The following is an 18114-nucleotide window of genomic DNA, read 5'->3' on the forward strand; positions in this document are numbered from 1 at the left end:
AAGCATACCACTGAAGAAAGTCACCAAACCACAAAGAAAATAAGAGAAGAAAGGAACAGAGAAAAACTACAAAAACAGATAGAAAACAATTAACAAAATGGCAATAAACACATACCTCTCGATGTACTAAATCTACTAAATGTACTAAATGTACTAAAATCTCCAAAGACACGGAGTAGCTGAATGAATGAAAAAACAAGACCCATCTACATGTACCTACAAGACTCCTTTCAGATGTAAAGACACACAGAATGAAAGTGAAGAAATGAAAAAGTATATGCCATGCGATGGAAACTAAAAGAAAGCTGGAGCAGACATACTTCTATCAGACAAAATAAACTTTAAAACAAAGATTAAGAGACAAAGAAGGATGTTATGTCAGGATAATCAGTCCAATAAGAAAATATAACATTAATATAGAACACAGGAGCACTTAAATATATTAAGCAAACATTAATAGACCTAAAGGGAAAAATAGTGATACAATAACAGTAGGGGACTTTAGACCAAAAAATCAATAAGGAAACATCTACCTCAAATGACATGTTAGACCAGGTGAATTTAACAGATACATACAGAATATACCATTCCAAAAGCATTAGAATACACATTCTTCAAGTGCACATGGAGTATTTCCTAAGATAGATCATATCTTAGGCCACAAGTTGTTTTTTTTTTTTTTCTTTTTTTTTTTTTTTTAAATTTTTTAAAAAAATTTTTTTTTCAACGTTTTTTATTTATTTTTGGGACAGAGAGAGACAGAGCATGAACGGGGGAGGGGCAGAGAGAGAGGGAGACACAGAATCGGAAACAGGCTCCAGGCTCCGAGCCATCAGCCCAGAGCCTGACGCGGGGCTCGAACTCACGGACTGCGAGATCGTGACCTGGCTGAAGTCGGACGCTTAACCGACTGCGCCACCCAGGCGCCCCTGTTTTTTTTTTTTCTAAGTTTATTTTTGAGATATTACATGCAACACAAGTGGGGGAGGGGCAAAGAGACAGGGGGACAGAGAATCTTAAGTGGGCTCTGCTCTGACACCAGAGAGCCCCACGCAGGGCTCAAACGCATAAACCCTGAGATCACGACTTGAGCCGAGGTTGTATGCTTAACTGACTGAGCCTCACAAAACAAGTCTTAATCATTTAAAACAAAAATTTTTTAACATTTTTATTTATTTTTGAAAGACAGAGACAGAGCACAAGCAGAAGAGGGAGACACAGAATCCAAAACAGGCTCCAGGCTCTGAGCTGTTAGCACAGAGCCTGACAGAGGGCTTAAACCCATCAACTGTGAGATCACTGACCTGAGCCGAAGTCGGACGCTCAACTTACTGAGCTACCCAGGTACCCCACAAGTCTTAATCATTTAAGATGACTGAAATTAAATGAAGCATCATTTCCATCTGCAATGGTATGAAACTAGGAACTAGAAAGTTCATAAATATGTGGAGATTAAACAACATTCTTTGACCCACTGGTCAATCCAAAGAGAAATAAAAGAAAATGAAAGAGAAATTTTTAAAAAATGAAAAAAAAAATGAAAAAGAAATACATTGAGATAAACAAAAATGGGAATTTAACATACCAAACTTTATGTGATGCAGCAAAAACAGTTTTAAGAGGAAAGCTCATAGCAATTAATGCCTACCTCAAGAAACAAGGAAAGTCTCAAACAACCTTTTACACATGAAAAAACTAGAAAAACAAATGAAGCCCAAAGTTTTTAAAAGGAAGGAAATAACAATGATTAGAGCAGAAATAAATGAAATAGAGACTAAAATGATAATGGAAAAGACCAATGAAACTAAAAGCTGGTCTTTGAAAAGATAAACAGAATTGACAAACCTTTGGCTAGACTACTCAAGCAAAAAAGAGGTCTCAAATAAAATCAGAAATGCCACCGATGCCACAGAAATACAAAGAATCATGAAACTACTATGAACAAGTATATGCCAACAAATGGGACAACCTAGAAGAAACAGATAAATTCCTAGAAACATACAATCTTTCAAGACTGAATAAGGTAGAAATAGAAAACCTCAATAGACCAATTACTAACAAGGAGATTCAATTGGTAATTGAAAGCCTCCCAATAAACTAAAATTCAGAACCAGAAGGCTTCACTAGTGAATTCTACCAAATATTCAAAGAAAATTTATTACCAATCCTTCTTAAAATTTTCCAAAAAATGAAGGGGGTGAACTCTTCCAAACATATTTTACAGGCCAGCATTACCTTGATACCAAAACCAGACAAAGATACAAAGATGCAAAAATCCTCAACAAAATATTAGCAAACCAAATTCAACAATACATTAAAAGGATCATACACCATAATCCAGTAAGACTGATTCCAAGGATGCAAATATGGTTCAACCAATCACAAATCAATGTGATACACTACATTAACAAAATGAAGGCTAAAATTCATATGATCATCTCAATAGATGCAAAAAGACCATCTGACAAAATTTAACATCCGTTTATAATAACAAATCTCAAAAAAGCAGGTATAGAGAAAATGTACCTCAACATAAATGCCATATATGACAAGCTCACAGCTAACATCAGACCTAAGAGTGAAATGCTAAAAGCTTTTCCTTTAAGATAAGGAACAAGACAAGAATGATCACTCTTACCACTTTTATTCAGAAAAGAAACCAAAGGCATCTAAATTGGAAAGGAAGAAGTAAAACTCACTATTTGCAGATGACATGATATCATATATAGAAAATCCTAAAGACTCTATCAAAAAGAAGTTAGGATAAATGAATTCTGTAAAGTTGCAGTATACAAAATCAACATGCAAAAATCAGTTGTTTCTTTACACTAATACAAAGTATCAGAGAGAGAAATTAAGAACAAATCCATTTACAATTCGATCAAAAGGAATAAGATACCTATAAATAAAATTAACCAAGGAGATGAAAGACCTGTTGAAAACTACAAGACCTGTTGAAAGACCTATTGAAAACTACAAGATATTAATGAAAGAAACTGAAGACACAAATAAAAGATATTTCATGCTCACGGATTAAAAATATTAATATTTAAAAAAAATTTTTTTAAATGTTTATTTACTTTTGAGACAGAGAGAGACAGAGGATGAACGGGGGAGGGTCAGAGAGAGAGAGAGGGAGACACAGAATCTGAAACAGGCTCCAGGCTCTGAGCTGTCAGCACAGAGCCTGACGTGGGGCTCGAACTCACGAGCCGTGAGATCATGACCTGAGCCGAAGTCGGACGCTTAACCAACTGAGCCACCCAGGTGCCCCATTAAAAATATTAATATTTTTAAAATGTCCATGCTACCTAAAGTAATCTACAGATTCAATGCAACTGCTATTAAAATCCCAGTGGTACTTTTCACAGAAATAGAATAAACAATACTAAAATTTATATGAAACCTCAAAGACCTAGATTAACCAAAGAAATCTTGAGAAAGAACAAGGCTGGAGGTAACATGCTTCCAGATTTCAAACTATATTACAAAGCTATAGTAATTAGAACAGTATGGTACTGGCATAAAAAGAAACACATACATCAATGGGATAGAGTCCAGAAATAAACCCACACTTAGATCATCAATTAATTTACAACAAAGGAGCCAAGAACATATAGTGGGGAAAGGATGGTCTCTTCAATAAATGGTGTTGGGAAAATTCCACAGCCACATACAAAAGAATGAAACTGGACCACTATCTCACAACATACACAAAAATTAACCCAAAATGGATTAATGACTTGAATATAAGACCTGAAATCATAAAATTCCTAGAAGAAAACATAGGTGGTAAACTCCTTAACATAGGTCTTAGTCATGATTTTTGTAATCCAACACCAAAAGTAAAAGGAACAAAATCAAAAGTAAACAAGTGGGACCACATAAACTAATCAGTACATAAACAATAAACAAAATGAAATGGCAACCTACTGAATGAGATAAAATAATTGCAAATCATATATCTGATAAGAGAATAAAACCCAAAATATGTAAAGAATTCATACAACTCAATACCAAAAAGCAAACAATCCAATTAAAAAATGGGCAGAGGATCTGAATAGACATTTTTTCCCAAAGACGACATACAGATGACCAACAGGTACATGAAAATTTGCAGAGAAATGCAAATCAAAACTACAGTGAGGTATCACTTCACATCTATTAGAATGGAAATTATCAAAAAAGCGAGAAATAACAAGTGCTGATTGGCAAAGATATGGAGAAAAGGGAACTTCTGTACACTGTTGTTGGAAATGTAAATTGATGCAACCATTATGGAAAGAGTATGGAGGTTCTTCAAAAATTTAAAAATACAATCACTATATGATCCATCAATTTCACTTATGAGTATTTAGCAAATAAATAAATAAATAAATAAAAATTTAAAAAAAGAACACACTGATACAAAAGATACATGCACTCCCATGTTCATGTGTAGCATTATTTATGATATTTATTTATGATAGCCGAGATACAGAAAGAGCCAAAGTGTCCATTGATAAAGAAATCATGGAATATTATATAGCCATCAAAGGAATGAAATCTTGTCATTTGAGACAACATGGATGGAACTTGAGGGTATTATGCTAAGTGAGATAAATCAGACAAACAAAGATAAATACCATATGATCTCTCTTATATGTGGAATCTAAAACAACAGGGGTGCCTGGGTGGCTCAGTTGGTTAAGCGTCCAACTCTTGATTTCACCTCTGGTCATGATCTCATGGTTCATGGGATTAAGCCCGGCTGACAGCACAGGGCCTGCTTGAGATCCTCTCTTTCCTTTTCTCTCTACCCTTCCTCCATTGTGTGCGTACTCCCTCTCTCTCTCTCAAAATAAATAAACATTAAAAATAAAATAAACAACAACAACAAAAAAGCTCACAGATACAGACAACAACAGATTGGTAGTTGCAAGAGGCAGGGGGTGAGAGATAGAAATGGGTGAATTGTTTTTGTGTTGTTTTAGTTTATTATTTTTTAAATGTTATTTATTTTTGAGAGAGAGAGAGAGAGAGAAAAAAAAAAACAGAATGTGAGTGGGGGAGAAGCAGAAAGAGAAGGAGACACAGAATCCAAAGCAGTCTCCAGGCTCTGAGCTGTCTGCACAGCACAGAGACAGATGCTGGGTTCAAACCCACAACCACAAGACTATGACCTGAGCCAAAGTTGGATGCTTAACCACCTGAACCACCAAGGTACCCCTGTTTTGTTGAGTTTAAATAAATTGAATAAATATTCTGATCTGTAGTCAGACACATTATCCATTGCACTACAGGCCCCCTTTAAATTTAATCTTAGAACAAACAAACAAACAAACAAACAAACAAAAAATTAGGCCTCTAAAGGTACAGGGAAGTCAATGGGATGCAGAAGCACAGTGTACATTAAATAACTTAGCTGGGTTCTACACCAAAATTAATGCAAAGTAGAAACTCTAAACTATCATTTAGCACTTCATGATACCCTGATCTGAAAGACTGTCTTCCAAAAGAATCTATGCATTACTCAGAAAAGCTCCAGAGTGGCAATAAATACTCACCTATGAACCTAACTCCATGGGACATACCTCTAAAGACTAAAAGGGGGAACACATGACTTACAGGAACTCGTCTATTACCTGCTAAAATTTTAATATATCCTGAATCTATAACAGCAAGTGAAAAAAACAACATTCAAATGCAAGACTGAGCTCTCAAAAGTTAGGTTGAAACTCTTGAATGCCTGTGCCCACATAAGAAATCAGCTTGTTGGGGCGCCTGGGTGGCGCAGTCGGTTAAGCGTCCGACTTCAGCCAGGTCACGATCTCGCGGTCCGTGAGTTCGAGCCCCGCGTCAGGCTTTGGGCTGATGGCTCGGAGCCTGGAGCCTGTTTCCGATTCTGTGTCTCCCTCTCTCTCTGCCCCTCCCCTGTTCATGCTCTGTCTCTCTCTGTCCAAAAATAAATAAAAAACGTTGAAAAAAAAAAAATTTAAAAAAGAAATCAGCTTGTCAAAGTTACCTCTGGAGAATAAGAAAGGAATGAGGTGGGAGTAAAGTGTATCTTCCCTTTCTGAAAGTGGTAAGAACTGAGTAAGACAGAATGGATGTTCCATTTTTACTTCTGCATAAGAAAGGGGGGGTGGTTTTGGAAATTTGTTTAGATATTTTCCAATTACAGTTCTATACCTTTAAAAAAGCAGTCTCATTTCCGAATTCTTTGTGAGATTTAATTATTGACACCAAGCAGAAGAGAAATTTAAAAAAATAAAACGGTCTCATTTGAAAAGTAATTTGACCATATAAGTAGTCAAAATTAGGGGGACCTGGGTGGTTGAGTCACTGGAGCATGTAACTCCTGATTTCAGGGTTGTGAGTTTGAGACCCACATTGGGTGTAGAGATTACTTAAAAAAATTTCTAATTAAAAAAAAAAGTCAGGGGCACCTGGATGGCTCAGTTGGTTAAGTGGCTGATTTTGGCTCAGGTCATGATCTTACAGTTCATAGGTTGGAGCCCCACATCGGGCTCTGTGCTAACAGCTCAGAGCCTGCAGCCTGCTTCAAATTCTGTGTCTCCCTCTCTCTCTGCCTTTTTCCCACTCACACCCTGTCTCTCTCAAAAATAAACATTAAAACAATTAAAAATAAATTTAAAATAAGTCATAAAATTATATATATACATATATATTTTAAATGTTTATTTATTTTTGACAGAGAGAAAGAGACCATGAGCAGGGGAGGGGCAGAGAGAGAGGCAGACACAGAATCGGAAGCAAGTTCCAGGCTCTGAGCTGTCAGCACAGAGCCCGACGTGGGGTTTGAACTCACAGACTGCGAGATCATGACCTGAGCCGAAGTCGGATGCTCAACTGACTGAGCCACCCAGGTGTCCCTATAAAATTATATTTTTAAGCCTTCCAGTACTTCCATCTGCAACCATCCCTCCTGAAGAAACAAACCCATTGCCTGTTTAATACTATGCATTTTCCCAGGAGCTTGGTTACATTGCTCATGCCAGGACACAGGACCTGTCAGCACCTCCCTGCCGAACACTGATCCAGTTCTGCTCAATGAAAAGCCATCAGATTTTTCCAAGTGGTTGAGCTTATCTGAGTCTTTCTTTTTTTTTTTTTTTTTTTAATTTTTAATTTTATTTTAAGCGGTCTCCATACCCAATATGGAGCTCGAACTCAAAACCCTGAGACCGGGGCGCCTGGGTGGCGCAGTCGGTTAAGCGTCCGACTTCAGCCAGGTCACGATCTCGCGGTCCGTGAGTTCGAGCCCCGCGTCAGGCTCTGGGCTGACGGCTCAGAGCCTGGAGCCTGTTTCCGATTCTGTGTCTCCCTCTCTCTCTGCCCCTCCCCCGTTCATGCTCTGTCTCTCTCTGTCCCAAAAATAAATAAAAAACGTTGAAAAAAAATTAAAAAAAAAAACAAAACAAAAAAAAACCAAAAAACCCTGAGACCAAGAATCGCATGCCCCACTGACTGAGCCAGCCAGGAACCTCTGAGTCTTTTCCTTTACACTCAGAAAGGAGCTTTGCTGAAGCACAGAGACCAATTTTTTGCAATATGAAGTTTCTGTCTAAAACTATAGGCAGAGGGACACCTGCCTGGCTCAGTTGGTGGAGCACGTGACTCTTGATCTCATGGTTTTGAGTTCAAGCCCCACACTGGGTGCAAAGATTACTTGGAAATAAAATCTTAAAAATAAATAAATAAAATTAAATGTAAAGGTCAATAAAAAGGGTCAAAGTCACAGGTTGCTGAATGGAGAAGTGATATCATTCTAAGACACTTCATATGTCAATACAAAATCATTCTTGGACTAAAGGTTTAATAAAAACACGAAGGCCAATAAGTCCACCCTATCTCTCATCCCTGTTATGCTTGGCCAACACCTCCAACTCCTTCCTTCCTTGCTGCTCTGGTTTCTCCTTCCATTCTCATACACCCCACCGATACCCCTTCCCCTCTCCCCGCCCCCAGGCCAAACTACCCATCACACTCCACGGAATCTCCTTGAATTGTCAAGAAACTACTCCACACTCTGACCTCTTCACCAAACATTCTCTCAACAGCTTCTGGTTCTCTGCCACAGATACCATGTTCAAGTGAATGATACTCACTCTCTCACCTTGGGAAGTTGGAAGGTGGGGGGCAGGGAGCAAGATTTTTCTAAACTGCTTTCCACCAACCACTAAGCCATTACTCTCCTACCCTTGTTTCAAAAGTGACACCTCTACTTTTAATGTACACATTACTACCACCTTATCACTCTTTTAAAATAATCTTTACCTAAATGACAAAAAATATAAAAAATAAAAAATCTCTTTGGATTCCTATCTACAGGATACAAATAGCACTTGCATTTGTATTTTGCTTTCATTCCTGGCACCTGTCTCTGTGGATTAACCACCAAAGGTTAATCTCTCTAGGTGTGCAATATCTTTCTCTCCTTCTCCTCTCTCCAGGGACTGTGTTTAATAACTTCCTTTCCAGCATCTACATATTTCTTTGCTGGATCTTTCCCAGAAAGACACACACACAATACATATATCAATATATATGTAATTATGTATGCATAACCCCTTCTTCTTTACCTCAATCCAAAAATACCCTCTAGCTATCTAGATAACATGCATTCTGTCTCTTTTCATGACCTGGATTCTGAAAACACTAGTCTCACTGGACTTACTATGCCCAATTTCGGACCTGTTCAATTCTCAACCTACTACTCTCTGATTTCCATTTTTCTTAAACCGTTCTATGCTTACCTAGTGCATCCGTGTGGCCAAACCCCAAGTAAACTTTTCCGTTTTATCTGCCCTGACCTCTCTGTAGGCCATAATGAAGGTCTGTGAAAACCTTTGGTAAAATGTTCTCTTGTCCGGTTTCTACGACAACCTCTAGGTTTAATTTCCTCTGACATTTTGTTCACTCCATTTCACTATTTTCTGCCTCCATTCTTACTTGTGATATTGCTGCTCTGCAAGACTCCAATTTTGGTCCCATGCTCTTCTTAGTATTTGAGCTTACCCTGGATGACTATTCAAATCTAGCAGTTTCACCTACACTTGATCTTGCTCCCAATTATTAACATCAGGATAGATACCAACATGAATCCCCAGAATCACACACCTAATTGATTCTACTTCGCTTTGTTGTCCTATGGATACTGGAACCTTCGTCTTGTCCCACACTGAATTCGTTTTCCCTTACAACCTGTTCATGCTCCTATAAACTTTTTTTTTTAATTAAAGTATAACATACAATGTTATATCGGTTTCAGGTGTGTGACACAGTGATTCAGTGGTTCTATACATTGCAAAACGCTCACCATAAGTGTAGCTACCACCTGTCATCATAAAAATTATATTAACTACATTCCTTATGCTATACTTGTCTCTGTGATTTATTTAGTTTATAACTGGAAGTCTGTGACTCTTTTTTTTTTTTAATTTTTTTTTTTTTTTTTAACGTTTATTTATTTTTTGAGACAGAGAGAGACGGAGCATGAACAGGGGAGGGGCAGAGAGAGAGGGAGACACAGATTGGAAACAGGCTCCAGGCTCTGAGCCATCAGCCCAGAGCCCGACGCGGGGCTCGAACTCATGGACCGCGAGATCGTGACCTGAGCCGAAGTCGGACGCTTAACTGACTGAGCCACCCAGGCGCCCCGGAAGTCTGTGACTCTTAATCCCCTTCACCTATTTCATCCATCCACCTCCCCTCCCCTCCGCTCCAGTTTGTTCTCGGTGTTTAGGAGACAGTTTCTGTTTGTTCGTTTGTTTTGTCTTTTTAGATTCGTGAAATCGTATGGCACTTGTCTTTCACTGTTCGACCTCCCTCATTTAGCATGACACCCTCTAAGTCCATCCATATTGTTGAAAACGGCAGCACTTAATCCTTTCTTATACACATTTTCTCTATCCATTCATCTATCATTGGACACTGAGTTTGCTTCCTCTGCTCCTACAGTCTTGTTAAAGAATTAATGGCACTGCAATGCATTTATTGTCCGAATCCAGAGACACAAGTCACCCTCAACTATGTCCTCTCACCCTGACACACGTTATTAGTCACCAATTCCAACAAATTCTCTCTTAAATCCACTGCCTCCTTAATTTGTCTGTATGTCTTGCTTATGTTGTGAAACTCCTAATCTCTTAGTAATTGTCTACTATAGGGCATTTTTTTTTTAAGAGCAAAAAAACCAGACTACTTTATAATGTGAAAACAAAGATAAATGGTATCATACCATGCATCAGTGGTATATCTAGAAGACAGTGTTCCTGTGTATGCCGAGGTCTTGGAAACAACTCGAGTCCTGGGGAGTTGATATAAAGGCAAATCTTCTTGCTCCCTTCTTTGAGCCACAGCAGGAAGTTCAACAAGCAAGCCAGGACCTTGGGCATCATCTGGAATCATCATACCTACACAGCAAACCCAGATGATAGTGAACACAAGATGCTTTCATTTAGCCTTCATTCATTCAACAAATAGGCCTTTTCTAGGTAGAAATCTTATTGAGTAAAATGTTTAATATGTCAGATGGTGAAAAATGAAGGAAGGAAAGAAGGAGGACAGGGACTCCTCAGTGGAAGAGTTGCATTTCACACATGGCCTTACTGAAAAGAGGACATTTTAGCAATATAAATATTTTATCAAAAGAATCCCCTTAATGATGGTATTCTAATCTCACTACACATTTTCCCTTATCAACCTCAGCTGTCCCAACTGCAGGCACTCCTGCATTTCACTTATTAAAAAATAAATAAATAAATAAGGGGTGCCTGGATGGCTCAGTCGGTTGAGGATCTGACTTCAGCTCAGGTCATGATCTCACATTTTGTGAGTTCAAGTCCCATGCTGGACTTGAACAGCTCAGAGTCTTGAACATGCTTCGGATTCTGTGTCTCCTTCTCCCTCTGCCCCTCGCCATACACACACACACACACACACACACACACACACACACACTCTCTCTCTCTCTCTCTCTCTCTCTCTCTCTCTCTCTCTCTCAAAAGTAAACAACCATTAAAGAAATATTATATTGCATATTTGAAAGTTACTTAAGAGAATAGATCTTAGAAGTCCTCATCACGCACACAAAATAACTTCACAGAATGACAAATAACCAAATAAAAAATCTTACATCAAAAAATGTTTTAATTTTAATTCCAGTGTAGTTAACACACATTGTTATATTGGTTCAGGTATACAATATAGTGATTCAACAACTCCATACATCACCCAGTGCTCATCAGGTTAAGAAAACAGATTTTTAAAGGGGCTTTGTTTACAAATTTCATAATTCTTTTACATTTGTTACCTATTTAATTCTTGTGTCAAACTATGAGTTAGAAAAGATACTAACAACTGTTATTTTATAGATGGAGAAATTCAAGTTAAGGAATTTTGCCAAATGGAATGTGCAAGTTTACCTGACATGCCATCTGTGTTATTTCCACATTTCCTGAAAAAAAGAATAACTGGGGCAGAGTTGTGCGTAGAGTCCTACGACTCATAGGACCCTTACTGGCATAGGTCTATTAATCACTCTTAGGATACACCCGATTCTCAGCCAATCCTTCTCGAGCATATTACAAATATGATGAATTGTGATCAAATGTCTTCCTTAAATCCACACATTTATAGTATTTTTTGGAGCTCTGCCTAATCAGAAACTCACAAATTATTTCTAAAAGATATAGGTATTATCCTAAAACTTTTCCTATAAGCATTACCTCAACTCTTTCCATTTCTTCATAATGAACAAATTTTCTAGTAAACTCACTACTACTGCTTTTTATCTTGTCTAGAAACTTTGGAACTGATCTAATCAGTTGGTAATGCAACAGAATCTGAAGAGGGAGTGAATTTAACTTTAATGCTCAGGTTGTGTTAAAGAATTCTCAGGGTCTGTCCCCCATCCCTATGCACCCTTCAGTCCTATTCTCTGGGGCCTCCATTCCTGCAAAACACTCTAATCCATCTCGATGCCAAAGAGTTCTAGCTTGGCCTATGTCTGCCTCTTCCCCACTGAGGAGGGACCAGGGGTGGGACTAGATTCTGGCCGGAATGGCCAGAAACCAGTGTTAAGAAGAGGGAACTGGCTTTATTTGCAGAGCTGGTTCTCATCCACCCACACTGGTAAAAGCAGACTGTTAAATTATGGCATTGGGTTTCATAGGTTGCTGCAGTTTGTTTAAAACTTTTCATTACCTGTTCCACAGAAAGGCTGCCGTGCCCTTTGCCCCACTCCTCCTCCATGGACCCTGGGTGCTGGTGCTCAGGCACGCATTTCTCATCTGTCACAGTGCGTGACACACTCACACTTTACAGAGCTGTTCGCCAAGTGCACTGCAGTTCCCAGAGCCCATAAAACAAATCAAGTCCTCGAGGACCTATGCAGTTGTTAGGGAAGGGCCATAATAGGAGCACAAAGGTTAGAAAAACAAAGAAGCTAAAAAAAAATTTTCCTGGACAAATGGAGGTTAATGTTTATAGGAGAGGAATGGGGGAGACTTTCAAAAGGTTTATACTTGGTAAGGAGCAAGAACAGAATGGTCAACAAAATAAAGGCAACGAGAATCCAAGTAGAGAGGAGGGTGGATTATTGTATAACTTGGCCGCTGCCAGAGGGAGGGAGGGCTGGGGGTTGCAATGCTGTTGAATAGCCACACATGAGCAGCATTTCACTCTCTCATTCAACAAATATTTCTTGAGCACCTACTACGGTAACAAAAATCAGATATAAGCCTTGCCCTCCAGAAGCTTAATTTATAGGAAGAGGTAGGCATGCAAATGAGTATGTGTGCCTGACCCTTGAGTGCAATGACAGAGCATCATCCAGGGTTCCCTGGGGGCACCATCCAGACAGGGGCAGTCAAAGATTAGGAATTAGAACTACCTTCTGTCAGAAACCTTTTGAAATGTTGTAATACTAAATGTGTTATTGATTTGGAATTTATCTTGTAAGCTTTACCTCACTAATTATGCTCATTATAGGTTTATTTTCACAGCCCATGAAGAGTAAAGGCTCTTAGAAGCTACATAATGTTGGACTAAATATAGGGTCAAGATTAGCTCTTCACATATAAGGTTCTCAAAAATAATTTTTTTTTATGTTTATTTTTTATTATTATTTTTTAATTTTTTTTTCAACGTTTTTTATTTATTTTTGGGACAGAGAGAGAGCATGAACGGGGGAGGGGCAGAGAGAGAGGGAGACACAGAATCGGAAACAGGCTCCAGGCTCCGAGCCATCAGCCCAGAGCCCGACGCGGGGCTCTAACTCACGGACCACGAGATCGTGACCTGGCTGAAGTCGGACGCTTAACCGACTGCGCCACCCAGGCGCCCCTTGATGTTTATTTTTGAGAGAGAGAGAGAGACAAACTGTGAGCAGTGGAGGGGCAGAAAGGAGATAGAATCTGAAGCAGACTCCAGGCTCTGTGCTGTCAGCACAGAGCACAATGTGGGGTTCAAACCCACAGACTGTGAGATCATGACCCGAGCCGAAGTCAGACGCTTAACTGACTGTGCCACCCAGGCGCCCCTCTCAAAAATAATTTTTAAATTTATTGTTCAGAAAAAGAAATTTAATTGTTCAGAGATAAGCCTAAAACTGTCTGATACTAATAAAGAGGTCAAAGAGTTACAGATTTGAAAGAGGGCTTAGAGAATACTTAGCCCAGGGGAGTTTACTTAGGAGAAGCTGGCGGGATTGCCTGGTGACAGAGCAGGGTACCTGCTTTGTACAGAGGGACGTGGGACTAAAAGCGTCAGCCCTTTGCTGGAAAGGATCTCAAGAGCAAAATCAAACTCTGACTAGAATAAATTCAATATGTATGCTGCTGAAATCTGTATCGACTCTGTATTAATAATTTCTCAGCCTACCCACAGTTAGCATTAATCCAAATAGTCATGCCTGCCACATGGCATTCTAGAGGCTTTCAAAATTTTTTCCTAAAAGCATGTGGTTATGAATGTATTTCCAGTGAGGACAGATCTAAGATATACAAGTTTAACTTCATTCCCAAAGCTATAATCTCTAAAAAAATAAATTCCCAGATCCTTGTAAAGTATCAGACTGAGGCAGAGTAGAAGGCATAATGGGGGGACCTCTCTAAAAGATACATCCAAGTCAGAGAACTTGTCAATGTGACCTTATTCGGAAAAAAGGTCTTTGCAGATACATTTAAGTATCATGAGATGAGACCATCCTGGATTACCCAAGTGGGCCCTAAATCCAATGACAGATGTCCCTATAGGAGACAAAGAATAGAAGACACAGGTCAAGAGAAGAGAGCCGTGTGAAGACAGAGGCACACGTAACAGTGATGCAGCCACAAGTCAAAGAAGGCTGGAGCCACCAGAAGCCGGAAGAGGAAAAGAACAGATTATTCCCTAGGGCCTTCAGAGGGAGCACAGCACCTTGATTTAGGGCTTTGGGCCTTGAGAACAGTGAGAGAATTAATATCTGTTGTTTTAAGCCACCAAGTTTGCGACAATTTGCTACAGCAGCCCTGGAAAACTTCGAGAGCCAGTAGAAGTCAGAAGTAATTTTGGAGCCATTTAGATAATACACAGAGCAGAGCTCAAGAGGAACTACCTTCTCCGTCTTCTTCCCAACTCTGCTGCTCTTCCCCACAAACACCCACCCCATATAGCCAGTTTATCCTTTCAATCCTGACAGTGTAGAGCAGTGAGTGATTCTCAACTCTGCCCCCCCCCACCGCCCCAGGGGACATCTGGCAGTGTCTGAAGACATGTGATTTTGATCAGGCCTGGCAATGTGAGTACCACTGGCATCAGAGTTAGAAGGCAGGGAAGCTATTAACATTCTACCAAGCACAGGTCAGCTCTCCACCATAAAGAATCATCTGGTCCAAAATAGTAATGACATTGCTATAAAGTATCAATGGCAATCAAACAGATATGGCCTATTAATTCAATTATTCATTCATTTGTGCAGTAAATCTTCTCTAAGTACTTAAAGGACTATGGAAATGTGATAAAAAATTTTAAAACAGTTTAATGGAACACTTTTGGGGGGAAAAGTCCCATTTTTATCCTAGTCATAATCGGTTATACGTCATGAAAAACTGGATAAACTCATCAAATCTTAGATATTCAAAATTAACTACCCATGCTCTGTTTTGACTCCGAACTGACAACTATTTATCATCTCAGAGAGGACTTGAATCTTTACTGCTAATGACTCCATTCTCTGGATTTTACTCAACGGAATGCTGAATTCATAAAAACCATTACATGGCTTTCTATAATGCACTCCATCCCCTCCAATGTATTACCATACAACATGAGAATTGTCCAGAGAAAGACTTTTCCTATAAGCAGAGTCATAACACATGAAGGACAGCATAAATCCTGAACAATGGCTCTATAAATCCCAGTGCTGTGAAAGAACTTAACAGTCTCACCTAGGGATCTCAATAGTATAACAGCCTTTGATATTTCAGTGTTGGATGAAGAAAAATTATTTTTCACAGTCGAGTTTTCAAAATTATGTAAGAGTCAATATTGGGGGTAGGCAAGGAGAGGCACTATACTTTTAGGATTCTTTAATGGAAACTAAGTTATTAATGCACCAAAATTGACCATAATATATGGCTATAAAAATGTTTCATAAATGTTTAAAATATGACTCTCTTTATTAATATTTAACAACCTCATTCAATGAGCTAACAGTATCACTTAATAGCATCAGAGGTTTTAATATATATTAGTAGAGACTTATTTCAAACTTAGCACATAAGGTACTAGTTTTAGTTTTAATCCACACTGCTTATAAAAAGCAAAATCAGGCATTGAAAATATAGCCCTTTCGGAAAAGAGAATCTTAAGTTCTATGTTGAAATATGAGCCAGGTTTATTCTTCCAGATATTCTGAAGCAGATTAATAAACATTTAAATTTGCATCATTATGAATGAAAATAGGACAGTAAGACTTATCGTCTATAAAAACAAAGCTGAAAGATTGCAAAATAGTGTAATTTGTGTTTATGAGAAACAAAAACCACAAACCTAAATCCAGACTGCTTTGTGTTAATGAATTAAGATTTTCCAGATCATCAAATCTGCCTTGTTGACTGCTTCCTTCAGATGAGGGCATGGAGGGTAGGGAACCAATGCCAAAATTTTCTTTCATCTTGAGAGGAAGAAAGACAGAAATGCATTAGTACTTCGTGATAAAATGAGGTACAGCATAATGTTGTTCAAACCAGATAATGATTGCGGAAAACTGGCCCTGCAAACAGGCCTCCTCAAGTAGTGGTTTATGCAATGGTAAGCAGTAATGAATGCTGGTAACTTAATCTCCGCAAGAGTACTAATAGTTTTTTAGTACTATTAGGCTAATAGTTTTTTGTTTTTTTTTTTACACTGGATTTTTTCACAAAAAAATTGTTTTATAAACATTAATGAGTGGATTTAAGTAAACAATCACAAAGGTATAAGAATAAAGATCTATCCAGTCAAGCAAGGTCAATGGCTGACACACACTAACTCATAGAGTATGTTGGAACACAACCTCAATAGCTTCACTGACAATCCCAAACCAACTGGTGGATTTTCACAGCTCTGAACTCTTGCTTTACCCTCCCTAACACCTTTATCTGCCTGGCAAACATCAGCTACCCAAACCTAAAACCTACAGATAAGCACATTTTTGCATTTTCCGGTTGTCTTCCTTTGATACATGTCTTCTCTGGTTTCCCAAAGTTACAACCTTCCAGAATATATGATTTTCGCTGAAATATTTTATTATCATATTTTAAAAACTTTTATAAGCATAAAATTAAATGACAATGTTAGGGCCACCATAGGGATATACTGCAATTCATTTAAGACAAGTAACACCTATGTCATTCTCTGTTGGAAATTTAGCTTGTTCAAAACTGAAACATGAATGACATCTTTTACAGGGTCCCCATTTTTTTTCATTATGTTATATTGGTCAGACCTCAATGGTATGAGAAGGATCTCTCATAAACTGGTGAACCAAATACTGCTAGCTTTTTCCATACAGATTATGAATATAGCTAAGTATAGAACTGTATCAGATATTTAATGGAGATATTCAACTCAAATATTAAATTGGGGTGAGAAAGGAGATACAACTATCTAGTTGCCTAGAATAAAATAAGAATTTCTTAGAGAAGGGAATAAGGAGGAAATAGTAAGCACTGAATATTTATATTTGATAGCAATTTGGGACTTATTAAAAAAAGTTTATGGCAACTATATGAGGAATAAGAGAATTGATATCTGAATCTGAATTTCAATATAAGAGGGTTAGATCTTTAGGAAAAAAAAGTTTTATGAAAAAAAATTTTTTAGTGTTTATTTTTGAGACAGAGCACGAGTGGGGGAGGGGTGGAGAGAGAGAGAGAGAGGGAGACACAGAATCCGAAGGAGCCTCCAGGCTCTGAGCTGTCAGCACAGAGTGCGACACGGGGCTCGAACTCACGGACTGTGAGATCATGACCTGAGGTGAAGTCAGACACTTGACTGACTGAGCCATGCAGGTGCCCCGGAAAAAAAAGTTTTTCTAAATAGAGAAGAAAATTAAAAAAACATACAATTAGTCTTAGGTAATTAATCCTCAGGCAAGAGTCAGATATTTTATTTTTATTTATTTATTTTTTAATGTTTTTTATTTATTTTTGAGAGAGAGACAGAGTGTGAGCAGGGGAGGGGCAGAGAGAGAGGGAGAAACAGAATCCGAAACAGGCACCAGGCTCTAAGCTGTCAGCACAGAGCCTGACACAGGGCTCGATCCCACAGATCACAAGATCATGATCTGAGCCAAAGCTGGACACTTAACTGAAAGAGCCACCCAGGTGCCCCAAGAATCAGATCTTCTAAAAAGGGGCAAAAAATGTGGACATTTCTTCAGCGGGTGGCCAATGAACATATGAAAAGTTGCTCAACTTTTCTTAATAATTAGAAAAATGCAAATCAAAACCACAATAAGGGATGCCTGAGTGGCACAGTCAGCTAAGCGTCCGACTTTGGCTCAGGTCATGATCTCACGGTTCGTGAGTTCGAACCCTGCATTGGGCTCTGTGCTGACAGCTCAGAGCCTGGAGCCTGCTTCAG

General features: G+C 38.6%; 1 protein-coding gene across 4 annotated transcripts in view; it reads right to left on the reverse strand.

Annotated features, from left to right (window-relative positions):
* The window catches only part of PATJ (PATJ crumbs cell polarity complex component), a 366822-nt gene that overhangs the window by 233405 nt on the left and 115303 nt on the right, over nucleotides 1-18114 (reverse strand). For all 4 annotated transcript variants that reach the window (XM_058717189.1, XM_058717188.1, XM_058717187.1 and 1 more), the window contains exons 21-22: nucleotides 16039-16162; nucleotides 10244-10418 (exon numbers count right to left, since the gene is read on the reverse strand). In XM_058717189.1, coding sequence (XP_058573172.1) covers nucleotides 10244-10418; nucleotides 16039-16162 — 299 coding nt within the window. The remainder of the gene's footprint in view (nucleotides 1-10243; nucleotides 10419-16038; nucleotides 16163-18114) is intronic.

The sequence above is a fragment of the Neofelis nebulosa genome, chromosome 2 (genome assembly GCF_028018385.1).
Source record: "Neofelis nebulosa isolate mNeoNeb1 chromosome 2, mNeoNeb1.pri, whole genome shotgun sequence".
In the NCBI taxonomy this organism is placed as follows: Eukaryota; Metazoa; Chordata; class Mammalia; order Carnivora; family Felidae; genus Neofelis; species Neofelis nebulosa.